This window comes from Amblyomma mixtum, chromosome 1 (assembly GCF_055824585.1).
Source record: "Amblyomma mixtum isolate Tamu chromosome 1, ASM5582458v1, whole genome shotgun sequence".
Classification (NCBI taxonomy): Eukaryota; Metazoa; Arthropoda; class Arachnida; order Ixodida; family Ixodidae; genus Amblyomma; species Amblyomma mixtum.
In genome coordinates this window covers 303,753,770-303,779,789 of record NC_143012.1, presented here as the reverse complement: position 1 = coordinate 303,779,789, position 26,020 = coordinate 303,753,770, and the positions used below count along the sequence as shown (strand labels likewise).

General features: G+C 45.7%; 1 protein-coding gene across 1 annotated transcript in view; it reads left to right on the top strand.

The window, feature by feature from the left end:
• Positions 1-14,148, top strand: part of LOC149372250 (lysosomal alpha-glucosidase-like) — a 31,432-nt gene extending 17,284 nt beyond the window's left edge. The window contains exons 10-20 of the mRNA XM_089566666.1: positions 257-373; positions 2,958-3,157; positions 4,856-4,989; positions 6,134-6,285; positions 6,806-6,954; positions 7,844-7,928; positions 9,141-9,325; positions 10,798-10,886; positions 11,011-11,060; positions 12,381-12,530; positions 13,907-14,148. Coding sequence (XP_089422792.1) covers positions 257-373; positions 2,958-3,157; positions 4,856-4,989; positions 6,134-6,285; positions 6,806-6,954; positions 7,844-7,928; positions 9,141-9,325; positions 10,798-10,886; positions 11,011-11,060; positions 12,381-12,530; positions 13,907-13,969 — 1,374 coding nt within the window. The 3' untranslated portion in view covers positions 13,970-14,148. The remainder of the gene's footprint in view (positions 1-256; positions 374-2,957; positions 3,158-4,855; positions 4,990-6,133; positions 6,286-6,805; positions 6,955-7,843; positions 7,929-9,140; positions 9,326-10,797; positions 10,887-11,010; positions 11,061-12,380; positions 12,531-13,906) is intronic.
• Positions 14,149-26,020: the final 11,872 nt, after the last annotated feature.

Genomic DNA, 26,020 nt, shown 5'->3' with positions numbered 1-26,020 from the left:
ATCCAAGACAGCCGCCGTGTGATCTGAAGATATATTGATTGTTATAGCGAAATCTTACATTACATGAAATAAAAGCGTTCATAAAAGTTTTCCTGCTCGAAAAAGATTTTGCCCAGAATTGTTGAGTATAATATAAAACACAGTTGATCTGAGCAGCGAGATGGTTCACGCTGTAGAACAGTGTAAGCCGAAACATTTCCGTGGGAGAAAGAACCACGCTTTGCAATGAGTTGCGACCTTTCTGGCTTCTCCATAGGTGTGGAACGAAATGAGCACCGTGTTCCCAGACTTCACACATCCCAACGCGACGGAGTACTGGAAAAAGCAGTTCCGAAGATTCCACGAAACTGTGCCCTTCGATGGAGCCTGGATAGTAAGTCATGCAGCCTTGCTTGAAGATGCATTACTGCTGCTTATCTGCATAAGCACTGGGCGACGGAAAATTCGCTCATGTAGCGTGTGCAGCAAAGTTCGAGCGCAATGATATGAAAGTGAATTGAAGCCTTCACTCTATTCTCTAAGTCGAAGAGGGGAATCATCATCATCATCATCAGCCTGACTGCACCCACTGCAGGGCAAAGGCCTCTCCCATGTCTTTACAATTAACCCTGTCCTTTGTCAGTTGCCGCCACTGTATCCCCGCAAACTTCTTAATCTCATCCGCCCACATAACTTTCTGCCGTCCTCTGCTACGTTTGCTTTCTCTTGGAATCCACTCCGTTACCCTTAAGGACCAGCGGTTATCTTGCCTTCGCATTACATGCCCTGCCCAAGCCCATTTCTTCCTCTTGATTTCAACTATGATGTCATTAACCCGCGTTTGTTCCCTCACCCACTCCGCCTTCTTCCGATCTCTTAACGTAAGAGGGGAATAGCACACCCATATTAACGGCCCAGCTCTTATCACAGTAATGAAGTTTTGCATTGTAGCGGCCGTTATGAGAACTTGAAGACTGCTGAGCGAAATATAAATTAAGATTTCGATTTGGCTGAACTCAAATAAGCAACATGGATGATTACACGACGTCATTCTGGTAAAATTCTAGGAAAATGTAATGGTTAAAAAAAAATCAGTCAGTTTTAATGCTGTCAAACCCAGCATGACGTGCGAAAGCATTTTGTTTCGAGTTAGCTTGACCATTGCCTAAACGTTGCCTAAACTTGTCCTTCGAATTCGCTTGACTCGTTCCTAGACATTGCTTTGAATTGTCCTCCAAGACAATTTCTTTCAAAATTTTGTACCACGTGATCTTTCCCTAGCCACATCGTATCATAGTCATTTCATCTCAAAGGTCGAGGGTCAAGGGTCATAGGTCAAGGGTCAGAGGTCGAGGCTTCAGAGACCCATACACATTGTCAGGATTGCAAGTGAAGTAGTGCTCTCGCACAAAACAAAGAAGACTAACATGTAAAAGATAAGTTTTTCGCTTTTACAACTCAACGCTCGAGGCGTCCGTTCTTTACTTCGTGTTTCCATCTGCGCTGCTTTTTCAAGGATGCATTGCCATGTAGTTCTACTGTCTGTATTGCTTAGAGCCAGGTCGTCTCGCTCACTGCTACGTGGGCAAGTGGAAGGCTCGGAAATTGCTACACGTATATCAATGTCGACCGTGCGTACGAGAGATGGCTAAGAGACGGAGATAGTTCGACAAGAGCGGCGTACTGAGCAAGCGAAGAGGAAAGCGAGTTACCAGAAAGATCGAAGTGCATATTTGACTATGACATACAAAAGAAATAGCCAAAGCACACTGAAGAAAGCTTTTGCATCAACATCATGGCGTTTAATTGGTTTTTGATTTCAACCATATGGACCAGTTTCGCTCATACCCCAAGAAACGATGGTTTCTATTTTGCTCAATATGCCGCGCATCTGAAAGCAGCCTGCGGCGACCTAGATTTCAACCCTAATCCCATTTGTGTATGCATAACGAAAAACTGCTTAGCGTAAAGCGGAAAAGCGAACAAACATAACTTGGAGTGAAAAATGCTTGGGTTCGCGACAATGCCCTGCTGTTTAGAAGAAAATTGTTTCTATGGTGCTCAAGAAGCCGCCCGGCGAAACGACTCTTATCAATGCTGAAATGCGTCATTTTGCTTGCCGTGCCTGGCAGTCACAGGAAGCTATATTAGCTTTCGCAGACACTTCGCTTTTAGAACGTTAGCTCTAATACTCGCGTTACTCAAGGTCGCGTTAGTATAAAACACAAGGTCATTCACCTAAAATGGCGACCGAAATGACAACCACGCATAGCAACAGTGGATGCATACCACCTGACAAAAACAGGTGGCGCACCACCACAACCATCAGATGGCAACCAAGTGGCACCATACCACACAAACGGTCGCATAGCAGCAGCGCGGCACCCCGCATATACTAGTATACCTTCATCATCATCATCATCAGCCTGACTACGCCCACTGCTGGGCAAAGGCCTCTCCCATGTGGGAGAAGTATCCCTTGGTTCCCCTATACACTCTCTCGTGTGTGAGGAGTTCGTGGACCAGTAGGTGGTACCATTGGTACACAGATTGTAGACCACCTAATTGGCGTAGAATGTTCGGAGTGGTATCAAAGGATCCATCGTACTACGGAGCATAAGATTATTAGTCGAATCAAAGAGTAGCTTATCATAGGGATTCGCACTGACGACCTTTGTTTCCGGAAACCATGACTTCTCGAAACTTAAAACGTCCATTACGACCAAACTAATTGACACAGGACTTTCGAAGTGGTGTCAAACGATTTTTCTTCTCGCGCTGTATACGTTTGGCATAAAAAAAGTAGATAATCGAATATAAGGGAAAATTTGTACCGGATATAGCGAAGATCGCTAATGACGTAATATTCTTTCGATATTGCTAACGCTCGATACTCGTACGCTGCCTCAGCGTTTTGCTGTTTTCTTTTTCAATCTTGCCGCACGGCCACCGCTTATGCTCACGGGTGCTATTCGCAGGACATGAATGAGCCGTCCACCTTTTACAATGGCCACAAGGGTGGATGCCCACACACCGAGAGAGTCGAGCATCCACCATACGTACCGGGCAAAGATCCGCTGTCCATTCACACTTTGTGCATGAGCGACCAGCACTACATCTCGTCGCACTACAACGTGCACAGCCTCTACTCGCAGCTGGAAGCCAAGGCCACCTACGAGTGAGTTTCCCGCTGAGCATGGCAGCTTCTGTGTGTGGTGTGCTGGCCTGTTTCAGCCGACGAAGTGGACGGAGCTGACCCGGGACACATGCTCTCTTGCGCTGGGCAGTCTAATGCGAAGCGAACTGCGAAGCCATTTCGGCGCATTTCGCGTTTCGATTTCCGTATCGCATTGCGGTGAAACCGGGCGGCTGAAACTTGCTTGTTTCAATGTTCACTTCATTTAGCTTCGATATTAATGCGCTTATTAATGCGAAAGCATTTCTAGGCTATGTCTGCGGGGTCGTGTCACCAAAAAGTGTCCGCAAAACTTGTCCGCAGCAGTTGTGACGTCCTCAGAAGAGGCAGCATTAAACGAGTGGTTGTAATCGAAAGAGGATGATGTGAAGATGCTGCGGAAAAAAGAAATTGTGTCCATAGAATGATTGATTAAATAATTAGAGCCAAAAATGTCGAAAAAAGCGTCGAAATAGTGCGGGCATTGATAAAGTGAGTGGACGGGAAAAAAGCCGTGGATGGCAAAATAGTGGAAAAATAGGCAAAAGAGTCAAAATAAAGTTTGAAATGAATTGATATGTATTTGATGCGTGATTATTATTCGAACAAAAAGTTTCTTACATATAGATTAATTAGTTAATTATTTATCAGCAAAAGCCATTCGACGGTTGAATGGGTTGGTTGGTTGGTTTTATGGGGTTTAACGTCCCAAAGCGACTAAGGCTATGAGAGACGCCGTAGTGGAGGCTGGACGGGGATATGTTAAGCTGACGGGAAAGCAACCACGGTGCCAAATTTGAAAAACTAATATTGTTGATTGAGATAAAAGAAGGCATAATAAGAGTAAAAAAATCTATATTTACTTAAAGCATAAGATAATATATTAATTCAGTAGTTGTATTAATTAACAGACAAAAAGAAAATGACAAAGATACGCAAAGAGAGGCGACTAGTGCCGAGGAAGGGTCACTGCTTTCGCACTGTTCCAATGCAGGTCGCCGCAGTGATCTATAATTTTGTGTTATTTATTGCGTCAACACGAAGTGATATCTTCACATCACCACAAAAATGAGCAGCGATAGAATTTTTTTAATACGTTTTAGTTAAAACAATCGTAGTAGCCTTGACATAGCTTCAAGTTAACCTGACGAAGTGAGACGAACAATTTGAAGCCACCACCGAATACGAAGCTCTGAAAGAAAAATCAAATGTTATGCGTGAGACCACAACGTAATAGCTCCGTCAGCCTGCAAGAATACCACTGTCTCATTGCACTCCAATATGCCGTGCTACCATGCTAGCATTAAAGTAGAGAAGTAGACGGCTTCTTTAGGACGCGTCTCTAGGCTCAACAGACGCCTTGTGCGGAGCTTAGCGAGATGCGCTACATGGAAAGCATCATTCCGTTGACAATGAAAGCTACTTAAACACCGCCAAAAAAAAAAAGCTGTCGTTCTTCAGGGGTCAACTTTCTTTTAATCATTTAAGATGTCGGTGGATGGCTGGGAAGCAATGTTTCTACTAACAAAGCTGAAACACAGCTCTCATCCCATCCGGCCATTTTACTGCCTGCGTCGTTTTCTGCGTGTCGTTTTGTGAACCATCCTTTATGTGTGCGTAATGAGGCAGCTTATGACGGTGGCGCGAAACTATGGCGGTGCCGCGTCCGCTAGAGCGCTCTTTCGTGCCTTGCTTTTCCAGGGCCTTGGCCGAGATCCGCCAGAAGCGCCCGTTCATCATTTCCCGGTCCACCTCCGCGGGCCAGGGTGTCTGGTCGGGCCACTGGTCCGGTGACATCCTGTCCAGCTGGGAGGACCTTAGGCTCAGCATTCCTAGTACGTATATATTACGTGCACCCCCTTTTTTTTGTAATAAACTCTGACACATCTACAACCAAATAAAATTGGCTGTGGTTTAGCTCTGGTTAAACCTGGAGTGACGCGCCGATCCACCTACTTTTACAACTACGACACCTCTCCCCCTCTCCACTCCCTTTCCCCCTCCCCACTCGACACGGCGCATGCGCATAGCTATTGCAGCTTGGTTTCACCGGCGCGCCGCGCCGCCCGTAGCAGCAGCTGCTCCGCACCACGTGACCAACCGGCTCAAGGCCACGCCGCCGCCACGGAGCTCAAGGGGTGCCACGCTGAAGGCTCGAAGAGTTGGCGTAGTGTAGCTCTCGCTACAAAACTTTATTTTTAAACCCAACGTTTCGGAGCCAGCGCGGCTCCTTCTTCAGGGGTGACTCCTCATCCCCTGAAGGAGCAGAGCCAGCTCTGAAACGTTGGGGTTCAAATTAAAAGTTTTTGGTTGGAGATGTGTTAGAGTTTGTTATAAGTCTTCAAACCCAACGAGACAGGCGAGTCTGTCAAAATGTTTAGTTTTCAGCATTTTTTTCTCAGCAGTAGTCCTTATATAAGCGTAGCTCCGCTGCCACTGATGAAAGAGATAGCATATCACGAAGAGAGCAAGTTATGTAGCACATGTGATGCTGTCCAGCTCTATACTGTGCTACAGGCGAAAACCTGTGCATAAGGCGCTGTCCTACTGAGCTTCGGGGTGAAGTTTTCACTTCATATTTGATGCCGGATTCCAAAGTTGGCGGGCTGAAAGGTAAAGCTTCCTGGTCAGGGGCTAAATGTCAGAACGTTAAGAAGCAGTGATGGGGTCGCACCTACCGCCTTCGCAGCCATCAATGTACTGTTATTTGTTGCCTATATAATGGAAGCAGCTCAGTGAATCAGTCGTTCATCGGAATATTTGCATAAAAACACTTCCTGACCTCGATACTTTCCCAGCCGCACTCTCTCCACATTTGCGCTCAGTGACTTAGCCACTAGATAGGCGGAAAGTTATCGCTAGAATAAAGGAAGGATGAACATCACAGAGTTAAAAAGAAGGAAAAGAAAAAGAATAAAAACGCAATACTTGCGAGGCAGGTCCTAAAAGCAGCTGACATCTTCTCTCGTCTTTGCGCAGACATCCTCAGCTTTGGGATGTACGGCATTCCCCTCGCCGGTGCTGACATTTGTGGCTTCAGGGACAACACTACAGCAGAGTTGTGTGCCCGATGGCAAGTCGTGGGTGCGTTCTATCCCTTTTCAAGGAACCACAACAACCTACACAGCAAGGTACGCATGTGGTCCTGTTAAGTCCTCGCAGAATTTCGGCACTCAATGTTCATAACACTCTACTTTCCCTTACGGTGTGTTTTTCGCAGCCGAAATTTAAAAAAAACCACCAGCTTTCCTCATTCATAACAACCTTAGACATCTCGCTACAGCTATCGAGAGGGACAGGGTTTTATTCTGTCTAGGCGGGTATTATGATCGAGAGGAGATTAGAAATATATTGCTTGTTATTGCGGTACCAGCTATAGTTGTGTGCAATGTACGAAAAGCATTGTTTTTAATGGGTTTGCTAACATTACCGACTCTCTTCTTGTGAGAAGATAGCCGCAGGCGCATTTAAGCGGAGGGGAGAAAGGTTGAGTCGGCACATCACCTTTACGAGACATCTTATGTTGAAGAATCATATTAAACTACATCGTTCCATTCTATTTGTGTGCTTATAGCTTACTGCCCTGACGATATAATGTGACCAGTAGCACGCATATGTCCCACTCTTATCGCGCAAAAACGACTACCGCAGGACCAAGACCCGTTCAGTATGGGAGCTGAGGTCGTGGACGCTGCCAAGTCTGCTCTGATGGTCCGCTACGCTCTGCTGCCGTACCTCTACACGCTTTTCTACAAGAGCCACGTCTACGGCGAAACAGTGGCCAGGGCACTCTACTTCGAGTGGGCGCTCGTTTTTTTTTTTTTTTGCGTTTTCACTCTTGATAAGTGCAGATTTTGGCGTTACATCTCTCAGTTCACATGTGTGCTTTTATAGGTCCACGCTGATTGGATGGCACGACGACGTATACTTTTTCGCACTTTTGCGTTTAATGAAAGGCTAAAATAATAATTTTAGTCTCTTGTGGACTGCAGCCTGGGTCGTGGAAACGGCACCTTTGAACAGTGTTCTTTTCAATACCAATTTTCTTCAGTTAGACGCCTTACCTGTTACTGTAATTCTTGTCGAACAGAGAGGCTTTCGTTTAGTTCTCCATTTAAAATTTCGGTATTCCTTCCGAATAAGTTTCAGTTTCAGTTTCCATCTCTCGCTTTTTGTTCTTGTTTTTACTCTTTGTTCTTGAGCCTGCAAGGATCTCATGTGCTAAGGGCTGACCTTGACTAATGTTTACAATGCATGTTTTAAGAACAGACGCGAGAAGCGTCTTTGCAAAACAAGGCAGTACTTCGCTGTTCTTACAGTCATCATAGCGAAATTTAAGATGCGACTTTGAATCACTTTAGCTCCCCAATGGCTGTATGTTTTATACATTCGCGGAGAGAAATAAGTAGGGCACATTACCACGTCCCAACCCTGGCGATGCGCGTCGGCTGCAGAAATTACTTCTTGAATAAACAGCGCGAACGAAGACGAGCACAAAAGACAAGAAAACGGACGACACGGCGCTGTGTCGTCCGTTTTCTTGTCTTTTGTGCTCGTCTTCGTTCGCGCTGTTTATTCAAGATGCTTAACCAACTAGCCCGCCAAAACGTGTTAAGAAATTACTTGGCGAGTTGCAAGAAAAGCGTAACGAACGAGGTTTTTATTTTTGACATTGGTGGAAACGTTCAGATATCCAGAGGACCCCAAGACATACGACATTGACGAGCAGTTCATGTGGGGATCGGCGCTGCTGTTTTCGCCAGCTCTGTACGAGGTAAGTCCAAGCCGCATTACTTTTTAGAGCCTTAACAAAAAACACTAACCCTGAGAGAGGCATAAGAAAAAAATGGCTGAGGCTTAACTTGGTTAAGCCTGGAGAATGCGAAGCATCATCGTGTCGCGTAATTTGGAGGCGCACAACCACAGCGATGGCGCGAGGTGGGCCCCCGTTTCTCCACTGTCGTGACGTCATCGTGTCACGTGGTGTGACGTCATGTATCACGTGATTTGGAGGCGCACAACCACAGCGACGGCGCGAGGTGGGCCCCCGTTTATCTACTGTCGTGACGTCATCGTGTCACGTGGTGTGACGTATGTATCACGTGATTTGGAGGCGCATAACCACTGTGAAGGGCTGAAGTGGTAGCTAAAGTAGTATGCTTCGCATAAAAAAATTAGATATTTTATGCGATGCATATGCCGCTCTACAGCGTTGGCGGCGAGACTTCCTTTGAGGACGTTGCCTTCGGATGGGGTCCGTCGTCCATGCTAGGTTGAGGAATAAGCACTGTCAGCCGCTCTCATTTAGGCTAATCGGTCCGATCAAGTGCTTAGGGCAGCGTCCGTCCACATTTAGAGGTGATTTCAACCTCTTCCCGCCATCGAGTGGGGCCACATAATGCTGCCGTTGCAGAGCGACTTTCTCTTCTCCGACGTTAAACTCTTAGCGTACCAGATTTCGAAGAGGCTCGCCGGATCGTGAATCGTCGATCACCAACCGCGTATGGAGCTAATCTCAGCGAGCAAACTTTGGTTCATGTGTTCAGACCCACATGTGTGCGTTCATGTGTGAGTGGTCAGACCTAACATTGTCAATATCCGCTGCAATCACCGAGTGTTCGCTCCAAATCCCTCGACGGTTATATTTTTCGACTAATCTGCATCCCTCCATTACGATGAGCCACATTTTCCGCACGCGGTGTTCTCTTGGTACGGAAAAAGTAATAATCAATAAGTTTCTCTTTTTTTTTTTTTATCTTGCGGCATCGAAAAGTTTCCTTCAAGTTCTCGGTATACATACGCCCCGCAGAGCTCTTATATAACTCCGAATATATTCACCCATTCTGAGAAATGTTTACTGTCAGCACTCTGTTCGAGGCATCTGAGATGTAAATATATAGACAAATTAATCAGCACCAGCGCATTACGTGGCAAACTGGGTATGAAACCGAAGGAGCTTGACAAACGTGCTTGCCTTCGTACGCAGGAACAGAGAGAGGTGAATGCGTACCTCCCCAAAGGCAGGTGGTATAACTTCTACAGCGGACATCTGTACTGGCAAGAGACAGGTTACTATCGAACCTTCCCTGCGCCTCTGAATCAGGCAAGCATCCTTGTGCGGGGCGGACACATCGTGCCCATGCAGGAGCCGGCAGCGACCACCACGGAGAGGTCAGTGCAAAGAGGACCAGCCGCTTATGCCAGAACGTACTTAGCTGAGGTGGTTGGTAAAGAGGGCTGGCTCTGACAGTAATTGGGGTCGCCAGGAAAAAAAATGGTAACAAATTCACCAAGGACAACTAACGAGTATTGTGACGCAAAAGAGGCAATGTTATCTTGTTTCTATAGCGTTTTTTTGTGGTACTTGTGTTGGTTCTCAACTTAAGCTAAGGACAGCGCAGCAACCTATGAGAGAGAGAGAGAGACTCTTTAATGAAGAGCAGAGAATTTAGCCGGCGTTGAAAAATCGCTGGCATGCTACTCTGCGTAGGGAGGGGAATTTGGGAGATAAAGACAGAAGGAGAGCAGTGTGGAAGAGGTAAAAAAAAAAACGAAGATAAAATGCGGCCATGAAATGGGTCCTAAGGTTGCAATGGCGAGTATTGATGTAACCTCTGGAATGATGGAGTGCGTAGTCCGTCAAATGGGCTGACGAAGTTCACTGCATGAAGAATGCATGAAGGTAACGTGCAAGTGAATTTAAAGCTTATCGAGATGTCAAATGTCTTTTAAATATGTGAATAGAAAGTTCATTGCAAGTCTCTGTTGCCTAATGCAGGCTAAGGGACCTAAAACTTTGTCCATTGTTAGGGGCACTGGGCAGAGCTTCTGCATGCAATGTTCATAGTACGCACGCTCGTTAGCATACGCAGGGCACTCAAGCAAGATATGCTCCACAGTTTCTATCGAGGCACAGTTGTCACAGTGCGGACTGTTCATTTGTCTAAAACGGTATCGTAAGCCGTTTGTATATGCAGCATTCAGACGAAGTAGATAATAAAGTGTTTCCAGATGTCGAGGAATTCTGGGTGAGAGTCTTGATCTGAGATGTGGGTCGATTGAGTGAAGAAATTGGTACTGATGTGTCGGCAAACTCCAAAGCCGATACGTTTCTTCGGAAGCAAAAGTTTTAGCCATTTAAAAGAAAAATGGTAGGTTTAACGTTAGGAGATAGGAAGAGGGTAGAGGGGATCAGGGATCAAACACGGGTTAATTACATCCTGGTCGAATTAAAGAGGAAGAAATGGGCTTAGGCAGGGCATGAAATTCGAAGGCAAGATAACCGATAGTCGTTAAGGGTGACAAACTGGATTCCAAGGGAAGGCAAACGTAGCAGGGGCGGCAGAAAGTTAGGAGGGCGGATGTGATGAAGAATTTTGCTGGGATAGGGTGACCGCAGCTGGCACAGGGCAGGGTTAATTCGAGATATATGAGAGAGGTTCTTGCCCTGCAGTGGGCGTAGTCTGGCTGATTAAGATGATGTTAATAATCTATACAACAGTACTTTACTCCCTTAGCACTATAGGCCGCATATTTTATTGCTCAGTAGTGCTGCCTTTTGCTTGTTGTCCGTCAAGTAAATATTACTCGAAGGGGAAACAAGTAAGGGCTTAAAATTGCATAAAAGATTGTTTGCATTGCAGCCGCAAGAAGAACATATCGCTCCTTGCGGCACCAAATCACCGACAAATGGCCGAAGGAATCTTGTATTGGGACGACGGAGAATCACTGGGTAATTTTTTCTTTTAAATTGCACGTACAGTAGAGAAACTCGCTTATATTTCTTGCAGAAAATATTCGTTTCTCCCTAAACGCATCGTTATTTTGTGAAAAGCACGATGTGTTTTGTTCTGCAGATACCGTGCCGAACGAAATGTACAGTCTGTACGAGTTTACCCTGGTGAAGGTGAGCCACGGATGCTATTTTTCATGCAATGATTAACGATTGTTTTCATGCAAAACTACAGCTGGACACGCCTTTGTGTGAAACACAGTTTTAATTCTGCCACTTCGGGTGCTTTAGCTTGCTCCGAATTCTCATTTACTTTAAGAAAAAAATGAGTGTAACTTTTTTTTTAAGCCAGAACATTGGCCCTCTTTCTCATGGCCTTTTGTCGCTGATGTACTTGACTCATAGTGTACTAGTGTAATGTACTTGTCCTACACTCTAAATAAAAAGTAGTAAAAAGATAGAAAGGGAGTGTACTACAGGACAGCTTACTATGGCCTTTTGTCGCTGATGTACTTGACTCATAGTGTACTAGTGCAATGTACTTGTCCTACACTCTAAATAAAAAGTAGTAAAAAGATAGAAAGGGAGTGTACTACAGGACAGCTTACTATGGCCTTTTGTCGCTGATGTACTTGACTCATAGTGTACTAGTGTAATGTAATTGTCCTACACTCTAAATAAAAAGTAGTAAAAAGATAGAAAGGGAGTGTACTACAGGACAGCTTACTATGGCCTTTTGTCGCTGATGTACTTGACTCATAGTGTACTAGTGTAATGTACTTGTCCTACACTCTAAATAAAAAGTAGTAAAAAGATAGAAAGAGTGTACTACAGGACAGCTTACAATGGCCTTTTGTCGCTGATGTACTTGACTCATAGTGTACTAGTGTAATGTACTTGTCCTACACTCTAAATAGAAAGTAGTAAAAAGATAGAAAGGGAGTGTACTACAGGACAGCTTACTCCCCTTTTAATCCCATATAGGTTATTGGTGTTTAGAGTGTAGTGTACCTAAATCGGCACTGGGGTACAATAATCCCTATGAAGACACGTATATGCAAGGGTTCGAGCCCGACACGGCTCCGTTGTTTCAAGCCTGTGCCAGCACGGATCCAAGAAATCAAAACTTGGCTCGCGTAGGCCTAACGAAGGACCACAGTTCCGGTCCTGTCCTCCCTGCTGACCATTGTTAGCCTGAGTTTTATGGTAGCTTGGAACCCCGTGCATTGCTTTACTATCGCTTTATTTTTAGAAAGGCAAGCCGAGGGCTTCTATAAGTTCAGGTCTGCGTTGCTCCTTTTTTGATGGCCAAGAAGGCCAAACCAAAAAAAAAAAAAGATGTTTCTTGAACTCCAGAGCCGTCTTAGATGCTCGCGAAGACGACAAATTTTTAAAAAAGTGCACTGGCCAGTGAAAGAGAGCTAGTAATGGGCTCGTTGCCTGTTGAGTTCGAATATTTGGAATTCATGCTGCAGTAATAACTCTGCCTTTCAGGACCTGTTGGTGATTCGCCATGTTAAGAGAGGCTGTCCCGATAAACTGACGCTGGGAGATGCCATCATTTTTGGCGTGCCGGAGCGACCCTCCATGGTCACCATCGCTGGAGGGCGTTCGCTCAATTTCACCTACATTAGCCGACATGAAGTAAGTCAACTGTCAGACCTGGTGGACTGAGGGGAACAGTGAAGGCTATGTCATGAGTCGTTTATTCGGGTACTTTATTGAAAAAGTGGGGCCTGATAGTTAACGCATTTAAATCATGTTCAGCTGGTTGAAACACGCATTATATGCTTCAGCTTATGCAGTGTAGTTTTAATGCGACTTTTAGCAAAAATTGAAGCTGCAGCTTGCATATCTCTTGCTACTTGCGACCCTAGAGGGTAAGCTGTTGGGGGGGGTCAATAAATAGGATGGCAGGAGATTAATAACAAGCAAGAAGGCGAACTTGTACCTGTCGCAAACTTGCGACAGTATAAACCGGACTGTAAGCTGCTTGCACATAACTGAAACAAAAAGCACGACCATGTGTGCTTGTTAAAGCAGCATGATGACACCCTTGGTTTTTGTACGCTTCGTAAACTGCTGCGAAATGTCATCACTTTTTTATTTCCACTTCCGTCTAAATGTATGTATTCTCTCGCGTAATGATGACGTCAGTGAAAAGGCATACAAAAGAAACCCTTCTTTGTGGGGGGAGGGGGGGGGGGGAGGGGGGCTGATTCACGCGCACAAATAACAGAATAACTCAGAGGCGGCTATAGCAGGAAACTGGCCACGAAAAGGCGCCAAAGCAACTGCAACTATCTGTAACAAAGTGGGAGCAGTTGCGCATAGCTGCGTTCATTCGAGATAAGCCTAGTTGCATCTCGGGTACTCAGGAAATGATAAAGCTGAGTTCCGGCAGCTTGAGACAACTACGGGACAATGATTCATGGAAATACTATTACTCGAAGCGCAAGCACAGAGTCAGATTTAAGCATTTGAAACTTTCTTGTGACGTTGAAGTCGTCCCCAATTTTGTGAATTCAAATGGCGCAAAGTAAGGTGTGTTGGCAAATGTTTTGTATAATCCCCCCTAGGTGGAGTACTTTTTCAATAAGGGAGTAATTACTCATTGGCGTCCAGCTGTATAAATGTATAGCCTTCCTTTATTTATTTATTTAAAATACCCTCAATCGCCGAAGCATTTCAGAGGGGAGTAGGATTGAAATGGTATTATATGTAAAGAAAATGAATACGAGGCGACGTCTGCTACAGCAGTGAACATTTGTGAGGCATCTTGGTCGAAGAGTAGCAAGCTGTATAGAGAAGACTTCAGAAAAAAGAGTATGAACAGCCAAACTGCAACGACATTAGAGTAAACAATAACAAACCATTAAAAAGCACTACATAATATCAACAACAAAAAAAAACAGCTGCGTTTGAGTGGATGCCAATTAGTGATTACTCCCATATTACAAGTAAGGTGTACGTGTTGCCCGATTTATGCTATTATTTATGTTTTCATTTCTTCTCTTCAGGTGCTGGCTATCTCCAAAATTGGTGAATCCATGAACGGAGAATTCAGCATTGCCTGGACGTAATGCCCCTTCCCGCCACAAAAAAAAAAAAAAAAGCCAGCATTTACGCCATTTCGCTACCTGCCAATGTTTCTCGTGAAGATTGGGCAAATGCCTTAATTTTAAGGGTCTAGAGTCCTTTCTTTTTTAGTCACTTAGTTTCCACTGGCATCGACTGCACAATAAAATAGTGTACCCATGTTTTACTGACTCACCGCCCAGTCTTCTCATCAGACGGTGGAAATCATGAGCCCGAACATAGTTTCCACCCATGTCCAACAATCCCGGACAAAATATTTGAAAATTGGAAAATTGTAGGATATATTCTTATGGTAATATTGAAGGTAACAGTCAGTTCTTCTTATATCCAGCAAAATCTTTCTTTTAAGGTGTTTCCATCAATCGTATCGAACAGTTAAGACTGCCATAGAAAACCCGTGGGGAACGCTTTTGACGAGAGCAAAAACGTTAATAGAACAAAAAATACAAGAATGCCATCGGGTGATCGGACAACAGAGATGAAGTTTTATTAAAGAAAAGAAAGTGAACATATCCTTTGTAGTATGGCCTCCAAATACAGCAGCCCGCTGTAGATAGCCTTAGACGGGAAACCAGGGTCACCTGGCTCTCAAGGTCCGCGGCCACAGGGCCTCCTTCCAAGAGGATGGAGTTGGGGAAGGAATGGGGGAGGGGGGATTTCCTGGCTTCTGGGCACGCTCATACGAAGTGCTGTAGATCGGCACCGCGCGGCTGGCGACGATTTCTATATTTCTCAGAAAGGCGGTAATATGCGGGCAAGAGCAAATCACGACCACACCGGAGCCAATTGCACGAGCTATTAAATGAATGATTACCCAGTCAGTGCATTAGGCTTTTACGTCAAGCAATTGGTCATAATAGATGCACAAAAGACTGGTAAAGGTCTTCCTTTGTCTGCTTGGGTTCACAGGATTTGAGCCTTTGTCGTGCGATTATGGACAAAGAAATTTGAGAAGGGAACTAGCAGGAAACAAAAGGGGGAGGGGAACAATGCAACATTTTCACTGTATAGAAAAACTTTACATGCCCAAGCATGTAGAGCATGATAAAATAAGAGCCAGTGTAAAAAGCAAAAGGAATGCCGGTGTTCAGTGTCACACGTATTATTTATATGGAAAAGCATTTTCATAGTCCTACCCATCACTTTTCTATAGCGTATACTATATAGAGCACTGGCGTGAGGAGGACCGCAACAGACGTCTCACCAAAGGAGAAAAGAGGTTTATTCTACTGAGCACGGGAATTCCGGAGCCGGAGCTCCAAGTCACGCGGCTCCTTGGCCTTTTTCAGCATCTCCTTCCTCTGGTGGCGAAGTCGGTGGCGCAAAGGCGCCGCTACTGTTATGCGCTCAGTTTTTACAAGTGCCACAATAACTAGCCACAAGGCTGCCAACCGCTGTTATTCGCGGGAAGCTTTCACAGTTGGCGCCCTGCTTTCCTTTTCTCAAAAACCACTAATCCTTAGAACGGGTCATAAACAGGAATATTGCTTGTGATGAAATGAAATGCGCAATAACTTTAATTTCTCGGTGGGCACCTCACCCATGCCGTGAGGGAAGGAAGGAAGGAAGGAAGGAAGGAAGGAAGGAAGGAAGGAAGGAAGGAAGGAAGGAAGGAAGGAAGGAAAGAGAGAAAGAAAGAAAGAGAGAAAGAAAGAAAGAAAGAAAAAGAGAGAGAGAGAAAGAAAGAAAGGAAGGAAGGAAGGAAGGAAGGAAGGAAGGAAGGAAGGAAGGAAGGAAGGAAGGAAGGAAGGAAGGAAGGAAGGAAGGAAGGAAGGAAGGAAGGAAGGAAGGAAGGAAGGAAGGAAGGAAGGAAGGAAGGAAGGAAGGAAGAGAGAAAGAAAGAAAGAGAGAAAGAAAGAAAGAAAGAAAAAGAGAGAGAGAGAAAGAAAGAAAGGAAGGAAGGAAGGAAGGAAGGAAGGAAGGAAGGAAGGAAGGAAGGAAGGAAGGAAGGAAGGAAGGAAGGAAGGAAGGAAGGAAGGAAGGAAGGAAGGAAGGAAGGAGAAGTAGTAGAGGGATGGATGGATGGATGGATAGGAGCGCCCCCTTTGAAACGGGGTGGTGGCAATTGCCACCATGCTTAGCTTTTCTTTCTTTATTATTATTATTTTTTTACTGTGTTGGCAATTCTCATTAAGAATCGCCATCATCTTTACCTACAGTTTCCTACAATTCTAACCTTATGCCACATCTCTGCTTTTCAGCCACCAATCCTCCAATCGCTTTTTGCTAACTTCCACTGCAGATTTATTTACATGACCATTGTTATCTTTAAACCCTAGGGCCTCAGGAAGAGTGACTGCGCCTGCATCGACATCCGGATGGATACCATCACATTTGATTATGACGTGTTCAATTGTTTCCACAGATCTACCACACACGGCACATGTGTCATCTTCTTCGTTAAATTTCTTTTTGTAGCTGCGCGTTCTAAGACACCCTGACCTAGCTTCAAAAAGTAGGGCACTGCCTCTTGAGTTATCATAGAAAAATTCTTTCCTGATCTGCCTTTTCCAGTATCGATATAGTTCTACACTATGCTTCTTTTCCATTGAATTCATCCAATTTTTAACTTCCGCGTTTTTAACCTATCGTTTAATGCTCTTTCTTTCTCCGTCCTCATGACCTGCATACTTACTGGTTAGTTTTCTAGTTCTTTTCCGCCACTGTGAGTCAACGCTCTTTCTGTATAAATATTTAAATACCTTAGCTGCCCACTTGTTATCGTCCAATTTCCTCAAGCGTTCTTCATATAGTATTTTACTCTTAGCTTCCCGTGCTTCGAACGATGCCCAGCCCATATCCCCTTGTACTGCCTCGTTTGTGGTTTTGCCGTGGGCACCTAGTGCTAATCTTCCAACAGCTCTCTGATTTACATCTAATCTCGACTGAACTTCTGCCCTTAAGCACAGAACCGCATTGCCGAAAGTAAGCCCCGGCACCATTATTCCTTTCCAAATACCTCTTAGTACTTGATATTTGTTGTACCCCCATAATGCCCTATATGTTTAATTATCCCGGCGTCTCTTCGTCCTTTTGCCCTAAGAGCATGTTCGTGCTTTTCCGTGTATATCTGCCCTTCGTTTAGCCATATCCCGAGGTATTTGTATTCGGCCACTTTGGGTATTTCGTGGCCTTGTATTGTAAGCACCTGGTCAGTTGTATCGTTAAAGGTCATCAGACCTGATTTAGTTGCACTAAAACTGAATCCTAGAGCGTCTCCTTCGTCTCCACAGAAATTAACCAAAGTTTGTAAATCTTCCTGGCTATCTGCTAACAGTACTATATCGTCCGCATACATTAAACCCGGAAGTCGCTGCTCAACTACATTTCCGCCTAATCTGTACGACAGATTGTAACCTAGATTACTTTCTTCTAGCCGTCTTTCCATATTTATCACGTAAAGCATGAACAGCAGCGGTGATAGAGGACAACCTTGCCTTAATCCTTTGTGCACCCCCACAGTTGTGGTACTTTTTTTCCCTTCCCATGTAATTTCAACTTCATTATCTCGGTAGATTTCCTGTAGAAAATCAATTACCTCATGACCGATGCCTAAATCTTTCAATATGCTTCACAGGAGTTCCCTGTTCACGTTATCGTATGCACCGCTTATGTCCAGAAAGGCTAAAAACAGAGGTCTGTTTTCCGTCTTAGCTATTTCTATGCATTGGGTAAGCACGAACAGGCTATCTTCTAAACGCCTACCCCTTCTGAACCCATTCTGGAGTTCTCCGAGTATCCGATTACCTTCTACCCATGCCTGTATTTTTAATTTGACCGTCTGCATTGCCAGCCTGTACATAACAGACGTTATCGTAATCGGACGGTAGGATTTGATGTTCATCTTATCTCCTTTCGCTGATAAAAGCATTGCAATAAAGTTGGGCTCCGGAATAAAGTTTTCCACCTGGTGATCTTTAACATGCACTGACATCGCACAGCACATGGGCACCCTTTACGTTTTGGTTAAACCAAAATGTAGCCGTCGAGGTCGGCTTCGAACCCGGGTGCTCTGGCTCACCATGGAAACGCAACTTTTCTCACGGCGCAGTTCAGATTTTCAACAAGAGCGAGACATTTACTGCCCATTTCCTTTCCTCAAGACCGAGTATATACGTTTCACGAGAACATTCGCGGTACTCTGATCCTCTGCGTGTTTGGTGCCATCATAAGGTGGAAACACTAAAAATTATCGGGCTTCACGTCAACATAAAGGGGAAAGAATTCACCTACGCTACAAAAGCTCTGTGACGTGGGTGAACAAGCTGCCCGAATGATTGCCCAAAATACAGCCAAGAGACGCGGTATGAAGAAAGATGACACCCTTCGCCTTCTACAGGCGTTTGTTATCAGCCGTATCGTATATGCGGCACTATACCTTCGCCTCAAGAAACCTGATATAAAGTATCTCGACAGCACAATCAGAAGGTCCTATAAAGCTACCGCTATCAACATCGGCGGAGAGACGGCTCCACTTAGAGGTAACTCTTCGAGGCACACTTCACGGCTCAAGTGGTCCGATCGGCAACTACACACACAGAGAGAAAGGTGATCAGTAATCTAAATGTCGAGTGCCCCCTCAACCTTCTGACTAAACAAGTCAACCCAATAGCTGGAGGGGATGCTTAAAAGCTACTCCCCTTCCAAGAAACATGCACCCGGTGCGCCACCAGGCACGAAGACAAGCAAGGGCAACGGGAATACACAAACACTATTGCATGCAAAAAGGCGTATTCTACGTCAATGCCGCGGGTCCCGAAGGTGTACTAGCCACAAAGACGGTTGTCCACAAAAGGCAGAGGGTCGATGGACTTACAGCAGTCAGCCACGACGCAACAACAGCAGAAGAGGTGGCTATAGCTCTCGCCGCCGCCCATTCCGCCTCACACTCACTGACAAAAAAATAGCATGCCGAAACTTCATTAGGGGTGGGATTGCCCTGCTTGCGTCCTTGTTCCTCCAAACTAGAAACTAGACAAGCCTACGCTGACGTCAAGCAGTTGATGTGGATACCCGGCCATCACGGTATAGAGGGAAACGAATTGGCACACAACTCAGCCCGAGCTTTTCTTCCCTGGGACACGGACAGATGTACAGTCTTTGCCAAAAGTAATCAGGCTGCACTGTTTGCTTCTCAGTCATATATTAAATATATTATTCCAGCCCTCAAGCTCCAAATCTCTGTATGGTAAGGAGAACCCTTGTCCTCACCTTCAAAGAACTTTTTTATATTTAGGGAAACCGTAACGGCTCTGCTATACGAATGAGAAGCAAAACATGCAGCCTGGGTACTTCTGACAAAGACTGTACCTCGGAATCGGACCAGTTCGTTTCACTGACAACATGCAACAAGGTACTACAACACCTCAGATTAGAGCGGCAGACATATCCCCCACCTGCGAAAAAAATTTGAGCAAACACGAGGGGATTTACCTGCGTAGATTAACATTCCACAACCTTCTTGTGCTACACACCACAAACCCGGTTTCAATCGAATCAAAATCCAAATTTTGCTGGGAGAAGGCGTACTTCCACTATATGGTATGAGCCTGCCAAAAAAAAAAAAAAATCAGCCAATTGATCTATAACTCAGCCAACGCGGGAGTTGTGGGAGGCGGTACTGTCTATGTGGGAGGAAGGGCATCAACGTCAGCTTATCGAGTGAGCAAGGGTAGCAGTTTACGCCAATGATGATGATGATGATGATGATGATGATGATGATGATGTCTTCAGGCTTAAGGCACATGCCCACGGTGGGGGATTGGCAAATGGAGTCCCGGACTAAGGGCACCACCCTCCTCTTCCCCACCCTCTACCTGTACTACAATAACTATTTTCGCCATCATGAGGGACGGTAAAACTGCAGACCAACTTAGTTGTCGAAGTCACCTTCAGTGATATCGTTCTGAAAAAAAAATGAACCACAAATTTTTTTTATAGCATAGGTAAACACCAGCTCATGCTACTAAAGCCATTGGAAGTATTTCGCGCCTGAAAAATTTACGAGAAAAGATGGCTGTCATTGTGCTGGCAACTTTAATCAGAGGTATCCGTACTCTTTCTGAGGCTTGCGCTGCTTGGAGCAAGGAGTGCTGTGCGCTCAGCACTTTCCCTTCTCGCCACTTTTGCTTCTACTCCTGCGTGGCTGTCCTGCTATTTCTTAGTGATGGTTAGCCATGCCTGCCTTAGACAAAGCGACTAGCCGACCAATCGACCCATCACGAAGTAACGCATGCACCTCATCGTCTGGAAAAGTAAAGTGGGGTGCTGCTTTCATGTATAAGATGCTTAAGAGTACGCCTTGATATCTTCGCGTGCAGCTGCACACATAGTGTGTTCCAAATGCCAGAAGACTTTTTATGCGCACTGTACTGACCCCTTAAAAGAACTCTTCATAAGAGGGAGACCGATGAGGAGTGGGACGATAAAATTTTGTAAAAGCAGAAATTAATTTTAAACCTTGCATCTTTCATTTTCAAGGGAAGAGATGAGCTTGCGGTTTAAAAGGGGCAGCTGTTATGTTCATCTCTCCGCTCAGCACGGAACTCTTTGACATTTGTAGTGACAGTGTATACGGGAATTTCTGTGGTTCAAAGTAATTCACGAAGCGCTTTCCTTTATCATTAGTTTCGATGCGCTTCGAAGAAACCTTTCACTAGGATGTATTCCTACTAACCTGAGAAGCTTTCAGTGAAGGTTTTCACACTCATCATCATTATTTCCGTAGAGCACTTCACTGCCTCTGCACGTTTGACTACGAGCGAACGCTTCCCGCTATAACTCCATTAATTTGCTGTACGTCCTAATGCTGTAACTAATGATATTTTTTACATCCTTCAGTTTTGTGCCTGACTTTATGATTGCTTATTTTGTCCTATTTTTATTGTTCTCGTTCTTCAAGTTATGATCCTGTCGTGGAAAGGAGACTGCACATGCAAATAAAATTTTTCGTGTGGTAGCATAGGTGCTGCAGAAGAGTTAACGATAGGCTTCTTGGTTTTCTTCTTCTTCTTCTTCACCTCTTTATAATGGCACATACCCACGTGGGGGATTGGCCAAGGTATAGTGGTATACATAAGGAAATTTTCATAGGATTACGACAAAATATCGGAGCCAAACGTGAATTTTTAAAAATGTATTCATGAAAAACGACAGAAGAATATTTGAAGTGAAATAACAAAGAACATTTTGGCGAGAATAATAATAATATAAAAAAACTCCGAGACTTTTAAAGAAGTGAGCAAATCAACCTACCAGTTGCAATTATGTAATCATGGAGATTCCCACAAATTGAACCGAATGCAAATCCTTTGGCGCTCTCTCCGAACGATAACAACACTGGCCGAGATAACGGGAGCCCTAACCTGGAGAGAGGGACCTCCAGGTAAATCTTTCGCTGAAGTGCGACCTTTGGACAGTAGAGTAGGAAATGGTCCACAGATTCAAAGTCCCCGCATGAGTCACATAGGTTTGTCGGAAACCACCCACATCTGCATAGGTATAAATTTAAACTGGGAATCCTGCACCGCAGTCACGTCATTGATACCTCACACTGCCTGGTTTTACACGAACGGACGTTCCATTTATACGCTAAGTGCTGATAATCAGTAGTATTTAGTAGGGGATCGCGTAACCTGACTGATATGTGTTGGAACCGCTGAAACCTGGAGATCGCCAGAAGACTGAAATTCAGGACGGGATGCGTTACTGGCCCGTCAAGAGCTGACCTTGCTAAATAATCAGCCACCTTGTTGGAATGAATGCCTGCATGACCAGGAACCCAGGGACAAAAAATCGCAGGAAGCGGCACAAAAAATCTTTTTGGGAAGTTTCAAGGGAGACTAAAACTGACAAACAATCAGCCAGGATGATAACGTGAGATACATGACACGGAATTTTGTGCAGGGCCATTCCAAGAGCCAAAAATTCCGCAAAGAATTTAGGGATATAATCTGGGATGCGGACAGAATAGCTCCATGCCAAATCCTGCGAAAAGATGCCAACTGCAGCTTTTTGGCAGCTGACGGAGGCATCAGTAGAAAGCACCACATGATGGGGGAATTCCATTACTTGGAATTACTTGGTTTTCAGCCATCATATTCATCTTCGTCTTTTGTGTTCCTTTCTTTTGTCTGGCGTGTGCTTTGCGCTAATTGAGATTTTCAGTGCATGCGCTCCTCTCTGAGTACGAAGACGAGGAAGTGCACGCAGTCTCGAGCTCGCTAGCTGTGGTCTCCACGAGCAGCACGCGATTGCTTCGCCCAGGACGTGGACGTGTTTTCACTGCTCGGAACAGTTTCCTTGCTTCTCCTCGCTATCTGCCCTGTTTGTGGCAAGGCCCTAACCACATTCGCCATGGACCAAGACAAGGAGGGCGCCGTGGTCAAGGTGGTGCATGTCGGCTACAAGCTAGACGAGACAGTGCGGTCACTGCCCGTCGTGCGCATGATCTTCGGCTACGGCCTCGTCGTCGTCTTCATGGCCGTCGCCATCAACGCCGGAGAGGCGGTAAGGCTCCGTTCATTTATGTTAGGTTAGGTTAGGTTCGGTTAGGTTCGGTTAGGTTAGGTTAGGTTAGGTTAGGTTAGGTTAGGTTAGGTTAGATTAGGTTAGGTTAGGTTAGGTTAGGTTAGGTTAGGTTAGGTTAGGTTAGGTTAGGTTAGGTTAGGTTAGGTTAGGTTAGGTTAGGTTAGGTTAGGTTAGGTTAGGTTAGGTTAGGTTAGGTTAGGTTAGGTTGTCGCTGATGGGAAGGAGGCCTGGCCAGACTGTAGCAGTGAAGGCGATTGCCTCGTGTTTAAACTCAATGGGCGCTTCGATCTTTGTTCACTGTGTGAACGGCTTCGTTGAAGCCGTGTAACGGGGCGCTCGTGCCTGGTGCTCCGTGCAGCACGTGCAGTGCCTCTTCGTGGTGGCCAGCATGGTGACGCTGTTCGTGCTGGAGCCGATCCCGTACCAGAGCTCGTGTATGCTGCCTCTCTTCTTATTCCCCGTTGCACGCCTGCTCATCGCCCAGAAACTCTTCGGCGTGTACATGAACGTGAGTCACCTAAGCGCCCTCATTCTGTTCGTTCATTTGCAATGCATTTGACAATTAGTCGTCACATCGCCACTGCGCCAGGTAGGCCAGTTCAGAAACGGCCACGTTCTCGAAAATTGCAGCCATGAGAAAGGAAGACATTATGCCAAGAATCGGTGCTCCTTGCGTTTCTTTGTCGGTGTGAGAGGCTCTACAGCACTTATTTGCCAACTTCTCCGCAGTAATACGAAATTGTTTCGAAGGTGAGAAACGTAGGCCCTAATGGTTTTATTATGGCAGGCGTATTCTATTTGGTCAATGGGTACGCAGTTAAATTAAGCAAGAAAAAATAATACATTTTATCGCTGTTTTTTGAAACAGCAGTATTTGCGGAACACCCACAGGTGGATTTAAAAGGGGGAAATGTGGTTCGAGCCTCCCCCTCCCAGTCAGGCCTCCATGAAGAAAGTTTTACTAGTGGTGAACCACACTATCCTCGCCATTTTTTTCTATGAATAAGTTCCAAGAATCCACTGTGCACTTGGTACCGCTGTCCAATCAACTACCCCCTCCAACCTTTGCCCATAAGCCTGCCGCTAGCAGACACACCATGAGATTCCAGAACAACTTTATGATGGCATTGACATTCAAGTGGTGCTAAACGACAGGACAGCGCTAACACAGAGGCACGACCTTCTCGTAATTTTTGTAGTTTATATTCTGCATAGTTTACTAAGCATTAAAAAGGTGTCGTGTGGGAAAATTTTTATCTGGTGTATGACGTTGTCAGACTAACCACCAGTGCAGCGGTCTCAGCGGGATTGAGGCGGTCACGTTAGACGTGCGGCTACAAGTGGCGTTTACCTGTGCCCGTTGCTGTGTGCGCTTCACACAGCAGCGGTTTTCAAATAGCACGCGGGGTGACGCGAATTCGTTACGCCACAGTGCCGAGTGTAACCGCGGTATTGAAATTCCTAAACTAGGGGTTCTTTAACGTGCACTGACATCGCACAGTACACGGGCCTCTAGAATTTCGCCTTCATCGAAATTCACCCGGCCGCGGCGGTTGAATTTCTTTGGAGGCGAAATTCTAGAGGCCCGTGTACTGTGCGATGTCAGTGCACGTTAAAGAACCCCAGGTGGTCGAAATTTCCGGAGCCCTCCACTACGGCGTCTCTCATAGCCTTAGTCGCTTTGAGACGTTAAACCCCATAACCCAACCATAAACCAACCTAAACTAGGTAGGGCCGGCACTACCGGCCAGCTACAAATTGCTAGTTACGATTATCCAGCTTATTGTAATTAATATTATTCACCTTTTTTTTCTGACGTCCTCGATCTAGGCTTCAGAAGGTATCTTAATACATAAATAAGCCTGCTTTAATAATTACTGCCGGTCTTCGCTGAAACTCTCTTTGTGCTTCCATGGGTCAACCAACGGTGGAAATGCATTTCTGCAGCAGTGACCCTTATCGTTTCTCGTGTGCTGTGCATTTTTTTTTCTTTTATGCAGGACGAGATCCTCCGCTCCATCTCGTCGGGTCTGGTGGGCCTGATTGCGCTGAAGTCCCCGCTGAGCCGACGCCTCTGCCTGTACCTGCTGTGCGTCACGGGCGTGCAGGTGGGACGAGTGCTGGTCATCATCATGCTGCTCGTCTTCGTCGTGTCCATGATAGTGGACGCCACCATGACCACGGGCATCCTGGCCGGATTCGTCGACCCGCTCATCTTCGAGATATACGCGAACAACCTGCGCATCCGATACGCCACACACGTGCACTCTGATCTCAAGGTGAGGACTCCTTCTCCGCGAGAGTTCCCGCTAAAAAATGTGCCGTGTATAGTGCTTAAGGAGGCAGGTATTTTCTGCCTGAAGCTGAAATTGAGACTCCTTCTAAAGACTTATATCAATGAAGGACTCTAACCAATGATATTAGATATTCACGATACGTTTCCCTGTGCTGACCTTGCTTATTAAAATCAAGCTTTTGCAAAAGATTGGACATGAAAATTAATTACTCAATGCTACACTTGTGAAGCAGCTCAGCCAATGCTGAGTACAGCGTTAGATAGCCTTACTGTGGTCAGGAGGTTAGTCCGAATCCTTTACAATCAGTGTAATTAGCTACAGCGTTGGCTCTCATGGTCACGACTACGCAGGCTCCAGACTCCAGCGTGACCGAGGTGGACTTCGTGTTCAAGGACACGACTAAACATCGGAGCCCGTTGGGCAGTGCGGCTCGCATGGACGACACCGCACAAGTGACGCAAGAAGGCTGGGAAGAGCCAGTGTTCGCTCTCGACAGTCGGGGCAACGTTCGGCAGTTGCTCCTGTACGTCGATCGAGAAAAGGTGTGTACAGGTAACGTTTTCGAAATCTTTCGCCGGTTTCATCATGTGGAGCCCGTTTGCGCGAGATTTTTTTTTTTTTGGGGGGGGGGAGGGGGAAAGAGGGGAGGGCGGCGGGGAGGGGCATCGCACTGTGTGAAGAAGTGACAGCGTTGGCTGCGATGTTTCCATTCAACTACCAGGCCTTTAGGGGCTCCCTCTAAAGTCTCCCCTTAGAGATGTTCAAGAAACTAACGGCTATTGACATAGTGGCTATTAGAAAAGTTTTTATAGCTATCTCTCTGTTTTTATTGTTCTGCACGGGGATAGGGAGCTCACCTAGTTCGTAGCGGTGCCGCCAGCCCATTGCCGCAAGACATTGCGGAGAGCCCTGACGTGCGCCGCGAGCAGGAGACCGAGGCTTTGCGCACCTTTGGGGTCGATGTTAGCCAGCTCGGCCTCAAGCTAGAGCTGGAAGAAGTGAGTGAAGTACTCGTCCCAGTGTTCACCGGAATTCGGAAACCGCATCACTCGTTAAATGAGCAACTCGCAGGATTGGAAGTTTTGGGCCCTGACCTCACACGTCATTGACATGCTAAGTCATCAGGGTACACACGTTGACAACAAAAACAAGGAAACGGCAAAGACATACTCATGCCAGTTCTTTGGTTTTACGTGTTGTGGTAAATTA